At 52.3% G+C, this 18,785-nt stretch overlaps 1 protein-coding gene across 1 annotated transcript in view; it reads left to right on the top strand.

Moving 5' to 3' along the window:
* Positions 1–3,993: 3,993 nt before the first annotated feature.
* ldb3a (LIM domain binding 3a) overlaps positions 3,994–18,785 on the top strand; it is a 256,055-nt gene continuing 241,263 nt past the window's right edge. Inside the window, exons 1-2 of the mRNA XM_067972340.1 lie at positions 3,994–4,084; positions 5,366–5,503. Coding sequence (XP_067828441.1) covers positions 5,411–5,503 — 93 coding nt within the window. The 5' untranslated portion in view covers positions 3,994–4,084; positions 5,366–5,410. The remainder of the gene's footprint in view (positions 4,085–5,365; positions 5,504–18,785) is intronic.

Raw genomic sequence — 18,785 nt, 5'->3', positions numbered from 1 at the left:
TCTTAAAGGAGGAGAGAGAGGTTTAGGGAGGGAATTTCTTAGCTTTGGGCCTAGACAGCTGAAGGCATGGGCGCCAATGGAAGGGCGAAGGAAGTCGGGGATGTACAAGAGACCAGAATTGGAAGAACACAGAGATCTCGGAGGGTTGTAGGGCTGGAGGAGGTTACAGACATAGGGAGGGGCGAGGCCATGGAGGGATTTGAAAACAAGTGGGTGAGAATTTTTAAACTGAGGCATTGCCAGACTGAGAGCCAATGTAGGTCAGCGAGCACAGGGGTGATGGGTGAGCAGGACTTGGCGCAAGTTAGGGTTCGGGCAGCAGAGTTTTGGATGAGCTCAAGTTTACGGAGGGTGCAAGGTGGGAGGCCAGCCAGGAGAGCTTTGGAATAGCTGAGTCTAGAGGTAACAAAGGCGTGGATGAGGGTTTCAGCAGCAGATGGGCGGAGAGGGGCGACGATACAGAGGTGGAAGTAGGCAGTCTTGGAGGCATTGCAGGCGGAGCAGATATGTAGCAATAAGCAGCAACATCTTCCTCAGACATATCAACTAACCAGTATTATTATGGTATAACAAGCGGTCTATTGCTTTTCTATTATATTACCTTATCTTGTTTATATTTAACAATCTTCTGGAGTTTGCCCTTGATATAAGGACAATTCTTCAGCAGAAGGTGTTATAACAAATTGCGTATCATCACATAATTTTTACTGCCATTGGAGAAAATCATAATTTTTAAGCAATTACTAATGATGAATAACTGTGCCAATTTTCACAATGGTCTTTGAATGCTGAACTTGCAAATTCACAAGAGAATCATCAGCACAATGCGATGCAAGTATGTGCAGTTACAAATGTCGGTCGTTTCATGGAATACAGGAGAGAAAAGGAACTATGTGCTAAGTGTGGAATTTCACTGCAATTTCTAATTATTTTCTCGTAAATCTGCAGTAATGGTATCATTAAGGAACGTAAGGATAATGAAATGAACTCTTGCATCCCATGTTGTTGCTGAAAAATTCAGACTCTCAGCTCTTCGAAATCTTAATGGTCAGTTCTCAGATAGCAGATCAATCACAAGACACAGCTGTCCCTCATCTGGAAATGCTCCTTGATTGATCAGCAGAGGGTGAATGGATGTATTTCTGGGGAGAACTGATGACTCTTTAGAACGAGGAGAGCTCAATAATGTTCAATGAAGAATGGGAAGCTAATGTGGGGGAGAGGGGCATGCAGTGGGTTGTTGTGTCCAGAAATCAGCCATTATGTGGGGAGAGGAGAGAGTGGGTCCAGAGATGGGCCATAGTGTGGGGAGAGGAGAGAGTGGGTCCAGAGAGTAGGTCCAGAGATGGGTCACAGTGTGGGGAGAGGAGAGAGTAGGTCCAGAGATGGGTGACAGTGTGGGGAGAGGAGAGGGTGGGTTCAAAGATGGGTGACAGTGTGGGGAGAGGAGAGGGTGCAGCCAAAGATTGGCCACAGTGCGGGGAGGAGAGAGGGTGGGTCCAGAGATGGGTCACAGTGTGGGGGGGGGGGGTGAGAGGGTGGGTCCTGAGATTGGTGACCGTGTGGGGGGAGGGGAGAGTGGGTCCAGAGGTTGGTGACAGTGTGGGGGGAGGGGAGAGTGGGTCCAGAGGTTGGTGACAGTGTGGGGGAGGGGAGAGGGTGGGTCCTGAGATTGGTGACAGTGTGGGGAGGGGACAGTGTGGGGGGGGAGGGGAGAGGGTGGGTCCAGAGATTGGTCACAGTGTGGGGAGGGGACAGTGTGGGGGGGGAGGGGAGAGGGTGGGTCCAGAGATTGGTGACAGTGTGGGGGGGGAGAGAGGGTGGGTCCTGAGATTGGTGACAGTGTGGGGAGGGGACAGTGTGGGGGGGGAGGGGAGAGGGTGGGTCCAGAGATTGGTCACAGTGTGGGGAGGGGACAGTGTGGGGAGGGGTGAGGGTGGGTCCTGAGATTGGTGACAGTGTGGGGGGGGAGAGAGGGTGGGTCCTGAGATTGGTGACAGTGTGGGGGAGGGGAGAGGGTGGGTCCTGAGATTGGTCACAGTGTGGGGAGGGGAGAGGGTGGGTCCTGAGATTGGTCACAGTGTGGGGGGGGGGGGAGAGGATGGGTCCAGAGATTGGTGACAGTGTGGGGGGGGGAGAGGGGGGGTCCAGAGATTGATCACAGTGTGGGGGGGAGAGGGGGGGTCCTGAGATTGGTCACAGTGTGGGGGGGAGAGGGGGGGTCCAGAGATTGATCACAGTGTGGGGGGGAGAGGGGGGGTCCTGAGATTGGTGACAGTGTGGGGGGGAGAGGGGGGGTCCTGAGATTGGTCACAGTGTGGGGGGGGGAGAGGATGGGTCCAGAGATTGGTGACAGTGTGGGGGGGAGAGGGGGGGTCCTGAGATTGGTCACAGTGTGGGGGGGGAGAGGGGGGGTCCTGAGATTGGTGACAGTGTGGGGGGGGGAGAGGGTGGGTCCAGAGATTGGTGACAGTGTGGGGGGGGGGAGAGGGGGGGTCCAGAGATTGGTGACAGTGTGGGGGGGGGAGAGGGGGGGTCCTGAGATTGGTCACAGTGTGGGGGGGAGAGGGGGGGTCCTGAGATTGGTCACAGTGTGGGGGGGAGAGGGGGGGTCCTGAGATTGGTGACAGTGTGGGGGGGAGAGGGGGGGTCCTGAGATTGGTGACTGTGTGGGGGAGGGGAGAGGGGGGGTCCTGAGATTGTTCACAGTGTGGGGGGGAGAGGGGGGGTCCTGAGATTGGTGACAGTGTGGGGGGGAGAGGGGGGGTCCTGAGATTGGTGACAGTGTGTGGGGGGGGGGAGAGGGGGGGTCCTGAGATTGTTCACAGTGTGGGGGGGAGAGGGGGGGTCCTGAGATTGGTGACAGTGTGGGGGGGGAGAGGGGGGGTCCTGAGATTGGTGACAGTGTGGGGGGGGGGGAGAGGGGGGGTCCTGAGATTGGTGACAGTGTGGGGGGGGAGAGGGGGGGTCCTGAGATTGGTGACAGTGTGGGGGGGAGAGGGGGGGTCCTGAGATTGGTGACAGTGTGGGGGAGGGGAGAGGGAGGGTCCTGAGATTGGTCACAGTGTGGGGGGGGGGGAGAGGGGGGGTCCTGAGATTGGTGACAGTGTGGGGGGGGAGAGGGGGGGTCCTGAGATTGGTGACAGTGTGGGGGGGAGAGGGGGGGTCCTGAGATTGGTGACAGTGTGGGGGGGGAGAGGGGGGGTCCTGAGATTGGTCACAGTGTGGGGGGGGGGGGGAGAGGGGGGGTCCTGAGATTGGTGACAGTGCGAGTCCAAGCCCCCCTCAGTTTCCATGCCACTCATTGTGATTTTTGGTGAGCGTTGCACTTTAAGGAGAAATCTTCACTGGGATTGAAGAGAGCCATCTGCGTGTGAAGAGGCCCGTTTTACACATCATCGAGCTTGGCACCGAGCGGTCTCCGCAACATGCAGATCGGACCGTGGGTCCCATTTATTAGCAAACCACACGTCTCATGCAATAACTGCCGGCCAGCACTAAAAAAGGGCAGTTTTTGTATAGGTGCAAATCAGACACAGGAATAAATGCAATTTTCAATGCGTTCTCGTTTTTAACATTTCAATCCAACTTTTTAATAAATATGGAGCAATAAATATAAAAGCCATAATCGCAGTCTAAATCCTTAATCTTTTATAACCAAAGTGATGACCATAAGAGATCTTTAATTTGCAACCCAAGATCTTAAGCACCATGTTACACTAACACTAACATGCATTAATAATTTCACCCACATTCAGAAACAGAGCTGACAATTAACAGAGCGCAGAAAAAAAGGTGCATTTTTCACAATATATTTTTCGCAGCAACCACTCATTTTCTTTCCCTAGGCAGAAGAAGCAGGAATACCCAAGGAAGGGTCGGACACTGTCCCAATACCACCTTTATGTTTAAAATCCCACCCCCCCCCCCCTCCTGCCCAGGTCCTTTGCCCACCTTAAGCATGAGGCCAGCTGTCAGCGCCTATCAGCTGACGTAAGCCCTGGGCTGGGGAGCTGATAAATGGGCTTACTGATACTCAGCCGCTTCGCTTCAGAGGACGGAGGCGAGAAGCAGCATCACCCAGGTATAATCAAACATCCCTTAACCCTCCCTCCCTCCCTCCTAATGCATTTCCATTCTCCGCATTTTTTGCATGCAGCATAAACCAAGCGTTTGGTGCATTTAATCTGCTTTATTGTATTTCAGTTTGCAGTAGGGATGGATGAGAGTGGGTTAGTTTAAAGGGAGAAAAAAGAAGCTGTCGTTTCATAGCTGTAAACAATTTTACAACACCAAGTTATAGTCCAGCAATTTTATTTTAAATTCACAAGCTTTCGGAGGCTTCCCCCTTCGTCAGGTGAACGATGTGAAATTTCATAGCGACCTTGCTTCGTTTCCCAGCTCGATGCTGCAGTTCCACAATAAAATTCTTTGTGTTTGAATGCGAGCGTTCACTTTTAGCAATTAAAACTGTAACCCCCTCCCTCTCGCCCCGCGACGATTAATTCTACAATCAGGAAAGATAAAAAGTTGCATTTTGACTTCTAACGTGTTGTGTGAGGAGTTGTCCTTTAACAGTTGTGATATGACAACGCTTGAACTCTTGAAGTGGTGAAATTGATCGGTCGGGAGATGAACCTGGGATGGACCCTGTTTTTTTAGGTTTAATTTGAATGAATTGTTTGGATATTTGGCGTTAGGGAGGATCAGAGAATGAAATGAGGGGAGCTAATTGAGTCGCTTGTCTAAGTCACATTGGGACGTTGGCAAAATGGGAGTTGCAGAATTATTGAAGTCTGAAATAAATTGTCAACTGGTGGGATTTTCAAGCTCTTACAATCTTACTTAAAAATAATACATTTTATTAAATTCATAACCAAGTATTAGATCTCATTAACAGCCAAAAAAGTTACGCCACACGTTCTGATTTTTTAAAAAACTTTTAAAATCAAATTAATCACTTAATATTGAAAGTTTTTATCTGTTAAAATAGTTATTGCAAAATAAAAATTCCTGTTGATAAGATTATGCTTCACGGTTCCAATGACAGTGGTTATTTTTTTATTTGCAAGCTTTCTGGATAGGTTTGGGGTGTTTAAGGAATCTAGACAGATCTTTGTGACTGTCCTATATTGGTGCTGTGAATCATGCAGTCCTGGTATGCTGGGTGTTCTGTTACAGTCCATATATGGCCCACTTCTAGCAGTGATATGTCCCTGCATGACCCTTTGTTTCTATTCTTGGGTGACCCTTCAGTAATTTTCAATGGGCAAACCATTAATTTGATGATTTTTTTAAAAATAAATATTATTCATGAACTTTTCTTGTTTCTTTTTGCCCCCCCTCATTCCCCCCTCCCCCAAAGCCTTTTCTCGAGTGGCCGCTTCAGTGGTTGGTGGGAGAGTGAAAGATGGCGTATAATGTGTCGCTTAATGGTCCTGCACCCTGGGGCTTCAGGCTGCAAGGAGGAAAGGATTTCAACATGCCTTTGACTATTTCCAGAGTAAGTTGATGTTTCCTGCCTGCTTCATCTCGAAACTGTCAATACCTGTGTGTTCCTGATGTAATAGAAAAGTCATGGGTTTTTTTTTAAGCACTATCAAAGACCCAGTTTGGTTTGGAAGGTTTGAAACCGCCCAAAAGCTTGTTCATTGTGAAAATTCTAACTCCATGTACTTTTGATGCCCTCAATTCTTGTTCGTACTTCCAGTTTGCAAAGCACACAGACCTATAACACTGACTAAATGTCAATCTCTGTTATTGACTCTTTCACCTGATCTGCATTGCATGGAGCTGCTTCAAAGCAGCCTCTGCGGAGGTGGCAGGAGCATTTTTTTAAAAAAGAAATGGCCCTAATTTGGGACAACAGCACAGTTTTCAGATTAAAACACTGACCCCAAAAACTATTATTCAAATGGAAATTCTGAACCAGCCAGCATGTCTGAACAGAAAGTTTTCCCATTACACTTATATTTACACTTATACACGTGCTTGCCCCACAGCTAGAGATGCTCTGTGTTGAACCCACCAGGTTTGGATCAAAAGTCCTGTGGGTGACACCCACTTTCACTTAGGACTTTTGATCCAAACTTGGTGGGTCCAATACAGAGCATCTCTAGTTGTGGGGCAAGCACGTGTATAAGTGTAAATATAAGGACGTTCGAAAATTACCCTTTCACCTCTGGGCGCTCAGATCCACCCTAATGGGGTGCAGATCTACTCACTGTTGGTGAAATGTGTTGGGGCAGTCCTGACCCACCTGGTGGTTGGTGTGGGTCCGCAGAGTACAACTGCTTGCCACTCGATGGGAATTCTTCCTCGGAGAGGCTGGTGTGAGAAACAGGAATGTCACTCGCTGCAGAGGGAGTTTCTCTTTTGATCTTGGGAGCAGAAGAGAGGGAGTTCCCACCTAACCCCTAACCCATTGCTATTCCTCACTTGGGAGTCTTTTTCGGATAATGTTGCTGGAGGCAAAAAGTGGGGTGGGGCAGAGGCTGTCATTCCCCACCCCCCCCCCCACATTGACATTCTTTAATTTAATGAATGAAAAAATAATACTTCAATCATGAATCATTTCAAAGCTGACACTTCCATAAGCTGCTCTTGTATTCTTCAATTCAGATCCCAGGATTTATTCTGCTAAATCTGTGATCTGGAGCCCAGCTGCAGACCCACAGCCCCAGCTAACACTGGGTCTACAAGTGTGTTGCCAGGCTACAGAATCCGAATTGGAAGACCAGTGTAAAAACGCTAACATTGTACTCTGTATGCAACCCATGCCTGACCCGTTCTTGATCCAAATTGACGCCCTCTTGGGTGTGAATAAGTCATGGGTTGAAGTATAAGCAGGAATCAAGTTGGTTCAAAGACCCTTCATGCCTCTGGCTCCTTCAGCCATTTACACAATGCTCACTAAAGGTGTAAAACCAAAGTGTCAAAGCCCAGAGACTTTGTTCATTCTATTGGGCACCAACTCTGATAGTTCAGCTGCAAACAAATTGCAGCCCTCTTCAGCTTCCCCAGGATTCAACTCATGCCCGCATCCTTCGAAGCAATCATCAATCTCCCCCTTCCTCTTCTCAGCCTGTAATAGCGGCCAGAGTTTTAGACACTTGCTATCCTGCGCGGTCTGAACCTCAAAGCCCCAAGATCCATCTCTGCCGTACCCTAACTTGATCATCTCCAGTGACTACTTAATGCAGCAATTTTGTTACTTGGCAGAAAACAACTTCTAAGAATTTTATGAATTTCTTTAGTTCCATTTCAGTTTTTTCGATAATGCCCAGAATGCTTTTCAAGCATGATGTGGTCAGTTACTTTGCAAACGAGAGGAGCCGTGTAATTACTAACTGAGTTCATAACTTTTGGTGTTGTTGGTCCTTCCTGAAAGAACAAGGTAGGCTTGTAACTGACTCCAGAGCAATGGTATCGGTCACTGGGGTGGAAGCCAGTGTTGAACTGGTTCCAATTCTGAACAGCTCTTTGAAACAATTGACTCTTTAGAACAACCAGAAAGGGGAAATATTGTCTTTGACTTTAATGGATGCCCAAAGGTCAATCAACTGTTTCCCAATCAAAGTGGCACCAAGCAACTGAGAGACCGTTGAAAATAAGGGAGATTTCTGAAGCAGCTGAATGAGAAGCTATTCAACTCATTATCTTGTCAGCTTGATCTAATTTTAGTTACATCTGATGGCTAAATGCTCATGTACCATTATTTACTTGGCTGTTTGTGTTATGAGTGAGATAGGCACCCTGTTATAACACAGTTGCAGTATTTGGAAGATGGTGTGTCTGTTCATGGTAATCTGTTCTCAGTCAGCGGGGCTGCTCAGTAAGTTTTCTTTCAAAATGAAAAATCGAAGTGATGACCAGGGCTTCCCAGTCTATTGTATAAATTTCTCCTTCACCTCCGGTGCTCAGCTATTCTTGAGATTACTGTGAAAAGGTCATTGTTAGTGCTCTTGACAAATTGGGAGTGAGTTTTCATGGTGTGGGACCAGGATCTCAATCCATTGAGAGCTTCTCTGAAGCCTAGGCTATGAGCAGCTGGCCGATACAGTCCATTGTTGCAATTGCTATTTCAGACCGTATTTGAAAACAGGTGGTCGACCAGGATGGGAGAGAGAATTGTGACTGGCTGCTCCCATTTCAACAAATATTTCTGTATTTGACAGGATTCTTGTTGAGGACACAGATTTTGGCAAGGAGTTCCTGATATCTCCTGATCTAGAGGAGTCCTGGTCCCCAGTAAAACTGAGAATGTTTGTTGCATTGCAAGTGTGTGCTGCTGCAGTCTCCGATGAGTCTTGACTTCCTCCAGCTCAATGCGGGCAAGTCCAAGACCATGGTCTTTGGCCTCCATCACAAACTCTGGTCCTTTGCTATGATTCCATCCCCCACCTTGGCCCCAATCTCTGGTTTAGCCAGACTGTTTGCAACTTTAGCATCATATTTGACCCCGAGTTGAGATTCGGACCCTACACCCTCCTCTTCCACCTCCACATTGCCTGCCCCTGCTCCTGCTCCTACCGTAGCCTCTCCATTATACGTGCCCTTGTCATCTCCAGACCTGACTACTCCAACTCTCTCATTGCTGGCCTCCCTTCTTCCACCTTCCATAAACCCCAAATTGTCCAAAACTCTGTCGTACATATCAGCTGCTGCGCCAAGTTCTGCTCATCCGTTGCTCCAGTCCTCACTGACCGATGCTGGCTCCAAATGTCTCGCGTTTAAAATCTTTGCCTTTAAATCCCTCCGTGGTCTTGCCTTACCCGATTATCTGCAATCTTCGCCAATCCTATATTTCCCTGCCCCCCACCCCAAATCTTCCTTTGCCTGACCTCTTGTGACCCTTTTCCCTTTTCCCCCACCATTGACAGAAGAATTTTTAGCTGTCTGGGTCCCAAACTCTGGAATCCTCTGCCTGAACACCCCCCCACCCCCGTCCTCTCTCCTGCTTAGACCAAACTTTTGGTCACCCTTTCCAATAAGTTCTTCCCACCCCCATTAGTTATGAGGTGAAGTTCATTTAACTGTAGGAGATTGAGCTCACCCAGTTACCCAGGACTCATCAGAAGCCCTCTTTCATTCTTGCACTGATAGGACAGAGTGAGCAGGAGAGATGGTCTTGAGGAGTCCTAGAAAGCTGCTGGTAAAGTATTCAGATATCGTCCCGATGAGCAAAGACTGTAGTGCAGTGGCTCCCGCATGCACTATAGAACTGCTTAGTTGACATTTGCAGTTTCTTTAATGTGTAATGTTGAATTACGGGCATGAACCCATACCCTTGTGCTCTATGGCACAGTGTGCTAGTAAACTGAGATGCCCTGCCAGCTGTTTGATCCAGGTCACTCAAGAACAAAAGGAAATTTGTGGATGGGTGATGTCATGCTATGTTCCACTGACTGTACAAATGGGACCCTTAACCCCCTCATTAGGGATTGCAGGGCTTTCATTGTTTGTGTAATGAATGGCCGTGTCCATTTCATTCTTTCTGAAAAATTGTCTATTAATATGTTCTGAAGTGTTTGTTAAGTGACTGTGAGTCATCAGTAATTGATTTATGGAATGGGCGTCAGGACCAGGGAGGTTGCAAGATCACCTTATACCCGGTCTCTAGTTCAACCAGCACATCTGTAATAGTAATTAATAATACAATTACAACAATAGCTTTCGTTTGTATCGCGCCTTTTCAATATAATAAAATACCCAAAGGCTGGAAATGCTGGAGTCTATAATTAAGGATAGTGTGACTGAACACCTCGAGAATTTTCAGTTAATCAGAGAGAGCCAGCATGGATTTGTGAAAGGTAGGTCGTGCATGACAAACCTGATTGAATTTTTTGAAGAGGTGACTGAAGTAGTGGACAGGGGAATGTCAATGGATGTTATTTACATGGACTTCCAGAAGGCATTTGATAAGGTCCCACATAAGAGACTGTTAGCTAAGATGGAAGCCCATGGAATCGAGGGAAAAGTACGGACTTGGTTAGGAAGTTGACTGAGCGAAAGGCGACAGAGAGTAGGGATAATGGGTAGGTACTCACATTGGCAGGATGTGACTAGTGGAGTCCCGCAGGGATCTGTCATGGGGCCTCAATTATTCACAATATTTATTAACGACTTAGATGAAGGCATAGAAAGTCTCATATCTAAGTTTGCCGATGACACAAAGATTGGTGGCATTGTAAGCAGTGTAGATGAAAACATAAAATTACAAAGCGATATTGATAGATTAGGTGAATGAGCAAAACTGTGGCAAATGGAATTCAATGTAGACAAATGTGAGGTCATCCACTTTGGATCAAAAAAGGATAGAACAGGGTACTTTCTAAATGGTAAAAACTTAAAAACAGTGGATGTCCAAAGGGACCATGGGGTACAGGTATATAGATCATTGAAGTGTCATGAACAGGTGCAGAAAATAATCAAGAAGGCTAATGGAACGCTGGCCTTTATATCTAGAGGACTGGAGTACAAGGGGGCAGAGGTTATGCTGCAGCTATACAAAACCCTGGTTAGACCGCACCTGGAGTACTGTGAGCAGTTCTGGGCACCGCACCTTCGGAAGGACATATTGGCCTTGGAGGGAGTGCAGCGTAGGTTTACTAGAATGATACCCGGACTTCAAGGGTTAAGTTACGAGGAGAGATTACACAAATTGGGGTTGTATTCTCTGGAGTTTCGAAGGTTAAGGGGTGATCTGATCGAAGTTTATAAGATATTAAGGGGAACAGATAGGGTGGATAGAGAGAAACTATTTCTGCTGGTTGGGGATTCTAGGATTGGGGGGGAACAGTCTAAAAATTAGAGCCAGACTTTTCAGGAGCGAAATTAGAAAACATTTCTACACACAAAGGGTGGTAGAAGTTTGGAACTCTCTTCCGCAAACGGCAATTGATACTAGCTCAATTACTAAATTTAAATCTGAGATAGATAGTTTTTTGGCAACGAAAGGTATTAAGGGGTATGGGCCAAAGGCAGGTATATGGAGTTAGCTCACAGATCAGCCATGATCTTATCAAATGGCGGAGCAGGCTCGAGGGGCTGAATGGCCTACTCCTGTTCCTATGTTTCTTTATAGGAGAGAGAGGAATCAGAAAAGTTGACTGTTTAAAAAAAAAAGTCTGAAATCTCAGCAACAACAACTTGCATTTATATAGCACCTTCAACATAGTAAAATGTCCCAAGGCGCTTCACAGGAGCATTATCAAGCAAAATTTGACATGAAGCCACATAAGGAGACATTAGGACAAGTGACCAAAAGCTTGGTCAAAGAGGTAGATTTTAGTAGCGTCTTAAAGGAAGCTGAGACGTTTAGGGAGTGAATTCCAGAACTTAGGGCTGAGGCAGCTGAAGGCACGGCCGCCAATGGTGGAGCGAAGGAAATCAGGGAGGAGCACCGAGATCTTGGAGGGTTATAGGGCTAGAGTTAAGGAGGGGTGAGGCCATGGAGGGATTTGAAATCTCAGCCAGCAAGTGCTGGGCGTTGGGAAGGTGGGGGGAGATGCTCAGGAGGCCAGAGTCAAAGGACCTTGGGGCAGGAAGACGTTGCTGTGGGGTGGGGGGATACAGCCACCGAGGAATTTATAAACGAGGAACAGGATTTTGAATTTGATGCATTGGGGGATACGGAGCCAGTGAAGATCAGCCGGGCTGGGGTGTAATGAGGGAATGGGATTATCACAGCAGATAGTCCAGGAAGGAGGAGTGAGTGGGGATTTACTCCAGTTGGTTTGTTCAGTAAAACCAAGTCCACTCTTCTTTATTCACCCCCACCAGTGCCTGAGTTGTATTTGAGATTAGGTGTCACATAACGATGGTAACACAGACATACCTGGGGAGATTCTTCAGTGGATGTAAACTGTGTACATGTCAGGCAAGTGATTTAATACTTCCGGCTACAACAAGAGCCACCCCAGGCCAGGACGGTGCAGACGATGGGGTGGGTCGGGGGGGCGGGAGGGGGGAGTTAGACTGGTCATGTGGTGTGTGTGTGTGTTTATTGGTGCTTCGGAATGGTAACAGCTGATAAATGAGAGGATTATGACACTCTGACTGGGACTGGCTCATCTTGCCCTGTGCTCTAATTTGACAACATCCTGTCAGAAAAAAATAAAATTGAGGAATGGAGAGTCTGCTGATTGTTTTTTTTTGGACGCTGAACCTTCTGTTGCATTGAACGTAAATGGTGACGGCAGAGCTACATGGCACCAGTGTGACATTAACGTGGCCTCAAGTGAGAGTGGCAATCAAAAGGTTATTGCCCCAGAACTGGAGATGTGAAAAATGGACTCTCAGCACAAGCCATTAATGTCATGCAGATTCATTCATTCTTTTTCTAAGTAGCTGGATGAGTTTGTGGTTGAGAGGAGACTGAAGGTTATTAAGATATGAAAACCAAAAGATAATCACATGCTCCACAGAACATGACGTCCCTTGCAGCCGGGGACATTGAAGTGTCCTCGGTGGAATGTAATTCATCTGGTCAACTTCAAATTGTGATATTAGGTTAAGCTCCCAGAGTTTTTGCTTGGATCTTTGTTTTTGTTGGGGGCGGGGGGAGGTCAGTGTGAATTTTCTCGATATGGAAGTAGGCCCTAAGCTCTGGAATTCCCTCCCTAAACCTCTCCGCCTCTCTACCTCTCTCTCCTCCTTTAAGACGCTCCTTAAAACCTACCTCTCGTCTGTCTTAATATCTCCTTACGTGGCTCGGTGTCAAATTTTGTTTGATTGCTTCTGTGAAGCGCCTTAGGATGTTTTACTATGTTAAAGGTGCTTTATAAATGATGTATATCGGTAGGATTGTAATTAATTGTCTGTGGAAGGAGTGGGTACATGAGCTGAGTGGTCATCCCTCACTATCCATCTTTACTGAAGAGTCAGGGGTGTGTGTGTGTGTGTGTGTGTGTGTGTGTGTACATATCTCTGCGTGTGTCGCTCTCTCTCTGCGCGTGTCGCTCCCTCTCTCTCTGCGCGTGTCGCTCCCTCTCTCTCTGCGTGTGTCGCTCCCTCTCTCTCTGCGTGTGTCGCTCCCTCTCTCTCTGCGTGTGTCGCTCCCTCCCTCTCTGCGTGTGTCGCTCCCTCCCTCTCTGCGCGTGTCGCTCCCTCTCTCTCTGCGCGTGTCGCTCCCTCTCTCTCTGCGCGTGTCGCTCCCTCTCTCTCTGCGCGTGTCGCTCCCTCTCTCTCTGCGCGTGTCGCTCCCTCTCTCTCTGCGCGTGTCGCTCCCTCTCTCTCTGCGTGTGTCGCTCCCTCCCTCTCTGCGTGTGTCGCTCCCTCCCTCTCTGCGTGTGTCGCTCCCTCTCTCTCTGCGTGTGTCGCTCCCTCTCTCTCTGCGTGTGTCGCTCCCTCTCTCTCTGCGTGTGTCGCTCCCTCTCTCTCTGCGTGTGTCGCTCCCTCCCTCTCTGCGTGTGTCGCTCCCTCCCTCTCTGCGTGTGTCGCTCCCTCCCTCTCTGCGTGTGTCGCTCCCTCCCTCTCTGCGTGTGTCGCTCCCTCTCTCTCTGCGTGTGTCGCTCCCTCTCTCTCTGCGTGTGTCGCTCCCTCTCTCTCTGCGTGTGTCGCTCCCTCTCTCTCTGCGTGTGTCGCTCCCTCTCTCTCTGCGTGTGTCGCTCCCTCTCTCTCTGCGTGTGTCGCTCCCTCTCTCTCTGCGTGTGTCGCTCCCTCTCTCTCTGCGTGTGTCGCTCCCTCTCTCTCTGCGTGTGTCGCTCCCTCTCTCTGCGCGTGTCGCTCCCTCTCTCTCTCTCCCTCTCTCTCTGCGTGTGTCGCTCCCTCTCTCTCTGCGTGTGTCGCTCCCTCTCTCTCTGCGTGTGTCGCTCCCTCTCTCTCTGCGTGTGTCGCTCCCTCTCTCTCTGCGTGTGTCGCTCCCTCTCTCTCTGCGCGTGTCGCTCTCTCTCTGCGCGTGTCGCTCCCTCTCTCTCTGCGCGTGTCGCTCCCTCTCTCTCTGCGTGTGTCGCTCCCTCTCTCTCTGCGCGTGTCGCTCCCTCTCTCTCTGCGTGTGTCGCTCCCTCTCTCTCTGCGCGTGTCGCTCTCTCTCTGCGCGTGTCGCTCCCTCTCTCTCTGCGCGTGTCGCTCCCTCTCTCTCTGCGTGTGTCGCTCCCTCTCTCTCTGCGCGTGTCGCTCCCTCTCTCTCTGCGCGTGTCGCTCACTCTCTCTCTGCGCGTGTCGCTCCCTCTCTCTCTGCGCGTGTCGCTCCCTCTCTCTCTGCGCGTGTCGCTCCCTCTCTCTCTGCGCGTGTCGCTCCCTCTCTCTCTGCGTGTGTCGCTCCCTCCCTCTCTGCGTGTGTCGCTCCCTCCCTCTCTGCGTGTGTCGCTCCCTCTCTCTCTGCGTGTGTCGCTCCCTCTCTCTCTGCGTGTGTCGCTCCCTCTCTCTCTGCGTGTGTCGCTCCCTCTCTCTCTGCGTGTGTCGCTCCCTCCCTCTCTGCGTGTGTCGCTCCCTCCCTCTCTGCGTGTGTCGCTCCCTCCCTCTCTGCGTGTGTCGCTCCCTCCCTCTCTGCGCGTGTCGCTCCCTCTCTCTCTGCGTGTGTCGCTCCCTCTCTCTCTGCGTGTGTCGCTCCCTCTCTCTCTGCGTGTGTCGCTCCCTCCCTCTCTGCGTGTGTCGCTCCCTCCCTCTCTGCGTGTGTCGCTCCCTCTCTCTCTGCGTGTGTCGCTCCCTCTCTCTCTGCGTGTGTCGCTCCCTCTCTCTCTGCGTGTGTCGCTCCCTCTCTCTCTGCGTGTGTCGCTCCCTCTCTCTCTGCGTGTGTCGCTCCCTCTCTCTCTGCGTGTGTCGCTCCCTCTCTCTCTGCGTGTGTCGCTCCCTCTCTCTCTGCGTGTGTCGCTCCCTCTCTCTCTGCGTGTGTCGCTCCCTCTCTCTCTGCGTGTGTCGCTCCCTCTCTCTCTGCGTGTGTCGCTCCCTCTCTCTGCGCGTGTCGCTCCCTCTCTCTCTCTCCCTCTCTCTCTGCGTGTGTCGCTCCCTCTCTCTCTGCGTGTGTCGCTCCCTCTCTCTCTGCGTGTGTCGCTCCCTCTCTCTCTGCGTGTGTCGCTCCCTCTCTCTCTGCGTGTGTCGCTCCCTCTCTCTCTGCGTGTGTCGCTCCCTCTCTCTCTGCGTGTGTCGCTCCCTCTCTCTCTGCGTGTGTCGCTCCCTCTCTCTCTGCGTGTGTCGCTCCCTCTCTCTCTGCGTGTGTCGCTCCCTCTCTCTCTGCGTGTGTCGCTCCCTCTCTCTCTCTCCCTCTCTCTCTGCGTGTGTCGCTCCCTCTCTCTCTGCGTGTGTCGCTCCCTCTCTCTTTGCGCGTGTCGCTCCCTCTCTCTCTGCGCGTGTCGCTCCCTCTCTCTCTGCGCGTGTCGCTCCCTCTCTCTCTGCGCGTGTCGCTCCCTCTCTGCGCGTGTCGCTCCCTCTCTGCGCGTGTCGCTCCCTCTCTCTCTGCGCGTGTCACTCCCTCTCTCTCTGCGTGTGTCGCTCCCTCCCTCTCTGCGTGTGTCGCTCCCTCTCTCTCTGCGTGTGTCGCTCCCTCTCTCTCTGCGCGTGTCGCTCCCTCTCTCTCTGCGTGTGTCGCTCCCTCTCTCTCTGCGTGTGTCGCTCCCTCCCTCTCTGCGTGTGTCGCTCCCTCTCTCTCTGCGTGTGTCGCTCCCTCTCTCTCTGCGCGTGTCGCTCCCTCTCTCTCTGCGCGTGTCGCTCCCTCTCTGCGCGTGTCGCTCCCTCTCTCTCTGCGCGTGTCGCTCCCTCTCTCTCTGCGCGTGTCGCTCCCTCTCTCTCTGCGCGTGTCGCTCCCTCTCTCTCTGCGCGTGTCGCTCCCTCTCTCTCTGCGCGTGTCGCTCCCTCTCTCTCTGCGCGTGTCGCTCCCTCTCTCTCTCTCTCCCTCTCTCTCTGCGCGTGTCGCTCCCTCTCTGCGCGTGTCGCTCCCTCTCTGCGTGTGTCGCTCCCTCCCTCTCTGCGCGTGTCGTTTCCTCTCTCTCTCTCCCTCTCTCTCTGCGCGTGTCGCTCCCTCTCTCTCTCTCCCTCTCTCTCTGCGCGTGTCGCTCCCTCTCTCTCTGCGCGTGTCGCTCCCTCTCTCTCTGCGCGTGTCGCTCCCTCTCTCTCTGCGCGTGTCGCTCCCTCTCTCTCTGCGCGTGTCGCTCCCTCTCTCTCTGCGTGTGTCGCTCCCTCCCTCTCTGCGCGTGTCGCTCCCTCTCTCTCTGCGTGTGTCGCTCCCTCTCTCTCTGCGTGTGTCGCTCCCTCCCTCTCTGCGTGTGTCGCTCCCTCTCTCTCTGCGTGTGTCGCTCCCTCTCTCTCTGCGTGTGTCGCTCCCTCTCTCTCTGCGTGTGTCGCTCCCTCCCTCTCTGCGCGTGTCGCTCCCTCTCTCTCTGCGTGTGTCGCTCCCTCTCTCTCTGCGTGTGTCGCTCCCTCTCTCTCTGCGTGTGTCGCTCCCTCTCTCTCTCTCCCTCCCTCTCTGCGCGTGTCGCTCCCTCCCTCTCTGCGTGTGTCGCTCCCTCTCTCTCTGCGTGTGTCGCTCCCTCTCTCTCTGCGTGTGTCGCTCCCTCTCTCTCTGCGTGTGTCGCTCCCTCTCTCTCTGCGTGTGTCGCTCCTCTCTCTCTCTCTCCCTCCCTCTCTGCGCGTGTCGCTCCCTCCCTCTCTGCGTGTGTCGCTCCCTCTCTCTCTGCGTGTGTCGCTCCCTCTCTCTCTCTCCCTCTCTCTCTGCGTGTGTCGCTCCCTCTCTCTCTGCGTGTGTCGCTCCCTCTCTCTCTGCGTGTGTCGCTCCCTCTCTCTCTGCGTGTGTCGCTCCCTCTCTCTCTGCGTGTGTCGCTCCCTCTCTCTCTCTCCCTCTCTCTCTGCGTGTGTCGCTCCCTCTCTCTCTGCGTGTGTCGCTCCCTCTCTCTCTGCGTGTGTCGCTCCCTCTCTCTCTCTCCCTCCCTCTCTGCGTGTGTCGCTCCCTCCCTCTCTGCGTGTGTCGCTCCCTCTCTCTCTGCATGTGTCGCTCCCTCTCTCTCTCTCCCTCTCTCTCTGCGTGTGTCGCTCCCTCTCTCTCTGCGTGTGTCGCTCCCTCTCTCTCTGCGTGTGTCGCTCCCTCCCTCTCTGCGTGTGTCGCTCCCTCTCTCTCTGCGTGTGTCGCTCCCTCTCTCTCTCTCCCTCTCTCTCTGCGTGTGTCGCTCCCTCTCTCTCTCTCCTCCGTCTCTGCGCGTGTCGCTCCCTCCCTCTCTGCGTGTGTCGCTCCCTCTCTCTCTCTCCCTCTCTCTCTGCGTGTGTCGCTCCCTCTCTCTCTCTCCCTCTCTCTCTGCGTGTGTCGCTCCCTCTCTCTCTGCGTGTGTCGCTCCCTCTCTCTCTGCGTGTGTCGCTCCCTCTCTCTCTCTCCCTCCCTCTCTGCGCGTGTCGCTCCCTCCCTCTCTGCGTGTGTCGCTCCCTCTCTCTCTCTCCCTCTCTCTCTGCGTGTGTCGCTCCCTCTCTCTCTGCGTGTGTCGCTCCCTCTCTCTCTGCGTGTGTCGCTCCCTCTCTCTCTGCGTGTGTCGCTCCCTCTCTCTCTGCGTGTGTCGCTCCCTCTCTCTCTCTCCCTCTCTCTCTGCGTGTGTCGCTCCCTCTCTCTCTCTCCCTCCCTCTCTGCGCGTGTCGCTCCCTCCCTCTCTGCGTGTGTCGCTCCCTCTCTCTCTCTCCCTCTCTCTCTGCGTGTGTCGCTCCCTCTCTCTCTCTCCCTCTCTCTCTGCGTGTGTCGCTCCCTCTCTCTCTGCGCGTGTCGCTCCCTCTCTCTCTCTCCCTCTCTCTCTGCGTGTGTCGCTCCCTCTCTCTCTCTCCCTCTCTCTCTGCGTGTGTCGCTCCCTCTCTCTCTGCGTGTGTCGCTCCCTCCCTCTCTGCGTGTGTCGCTCCCTCTCTCTCTGCGTGTGTCGCTCCCTCTCTCTCTCTCCCTCTCTCTCTGCGCGTGTCGCTCCCTCTCTCTCTGCGTGTGTCGCTCCCTCCCTCTCTCTCTCTCCCTCTCTCTCTGCGTGTGTCGCTCCCTCCCTCTCTGCGTGTGTCGCTCCCTCTCTCTCTGCGTGTGTCGCTCCCTCTCTCTCTCTCCCTCTCTCTCTGCGTGTGTCGCTCCCTCCCTCTGCGTGTGTCGCTCCCTCTCTCTCTGCGTGTGTCGCTCCCTCTCTCTCTCTCCCTCTCTCTGCGTGTGTCGCTCCCTCTCTCTCTCTCTCCCTCTCTCTCTGCGTGTGTCGCTCCCTCTCTCTCTCTCCCTCTCTCTCTGCGTGTGTCGCTCCCTCTCTCTCTCTCTCCCTCTCTCTGCGTGTGTCGCTCCCTCTCTCTCTCTCTCCCTCTCTCTCTGCGTGTGTCGCTCCCTCTCTCTCTCTCCCTCTCTCTCTGCGTGTGTCGCTCCCTCTCTCTCTGCGTGTGTCGCTCCCTCTCTCTCTCTCCCTCTCTCTCTGCGTGTGTCGCTCCCTCTCTCTCTGCGTGTGTCGCTCCCTCTCTCTCTCTCTCCCTCTCTCTGCGTGTGTCGCTCCCTCTCTCTCTCTCTCCCTCTCTCTCTGCGTGTGTCGCTCCCTCTCTGCGTGTGTCGCTCCCTCTCTCTCTGCGTGTGTCGCTCCCTCCCTCTCTCTCTCCCTCTCTCTCTGCGTGTGTCGCTCCCTCTCTCTCTCTCTCCCTCTCTCTCTGCGTGTGTCGCTCCCTCTCTGCGTGTGTCGCTCCCTCTCTGCGTGTGTCGCTCCCTCCCTCTCTCTCTCTCCCTCTCTCTGCGTGTGTCGCTCCTCTCTCTCTCTCTCTCCCTCTCTCTCTGCGCGTGTCGCTCCCTCTCTGCGTGTGTCGCTCCCTCTCTCTCTGCGTGTGTCGCTCCCTCTCTCTCTCTCTCCCTCTCTCTCTGCGTGTGT

Source organism: Heptranchias perlo, chromosome 36 (assembly GCF_035084215.1).
Source record: "Heptranchias perlo isolate sHepPer1 chromosome 36, sHepPer1.hap1, whole genome shotgun sequence".
In the NCBI taxonomy this organism is placed as follows: Eukaryota; Metazoa; Chordata; class Chondrichthyes; order Hexanchiformes; family Hexanchidae; genus Heptranchias; species Heptranchias perlo.
Note: the sequence above shows the minus strand (reverse complement) of the source record. Positions and strands in the feature narration are given on the sequence as shown.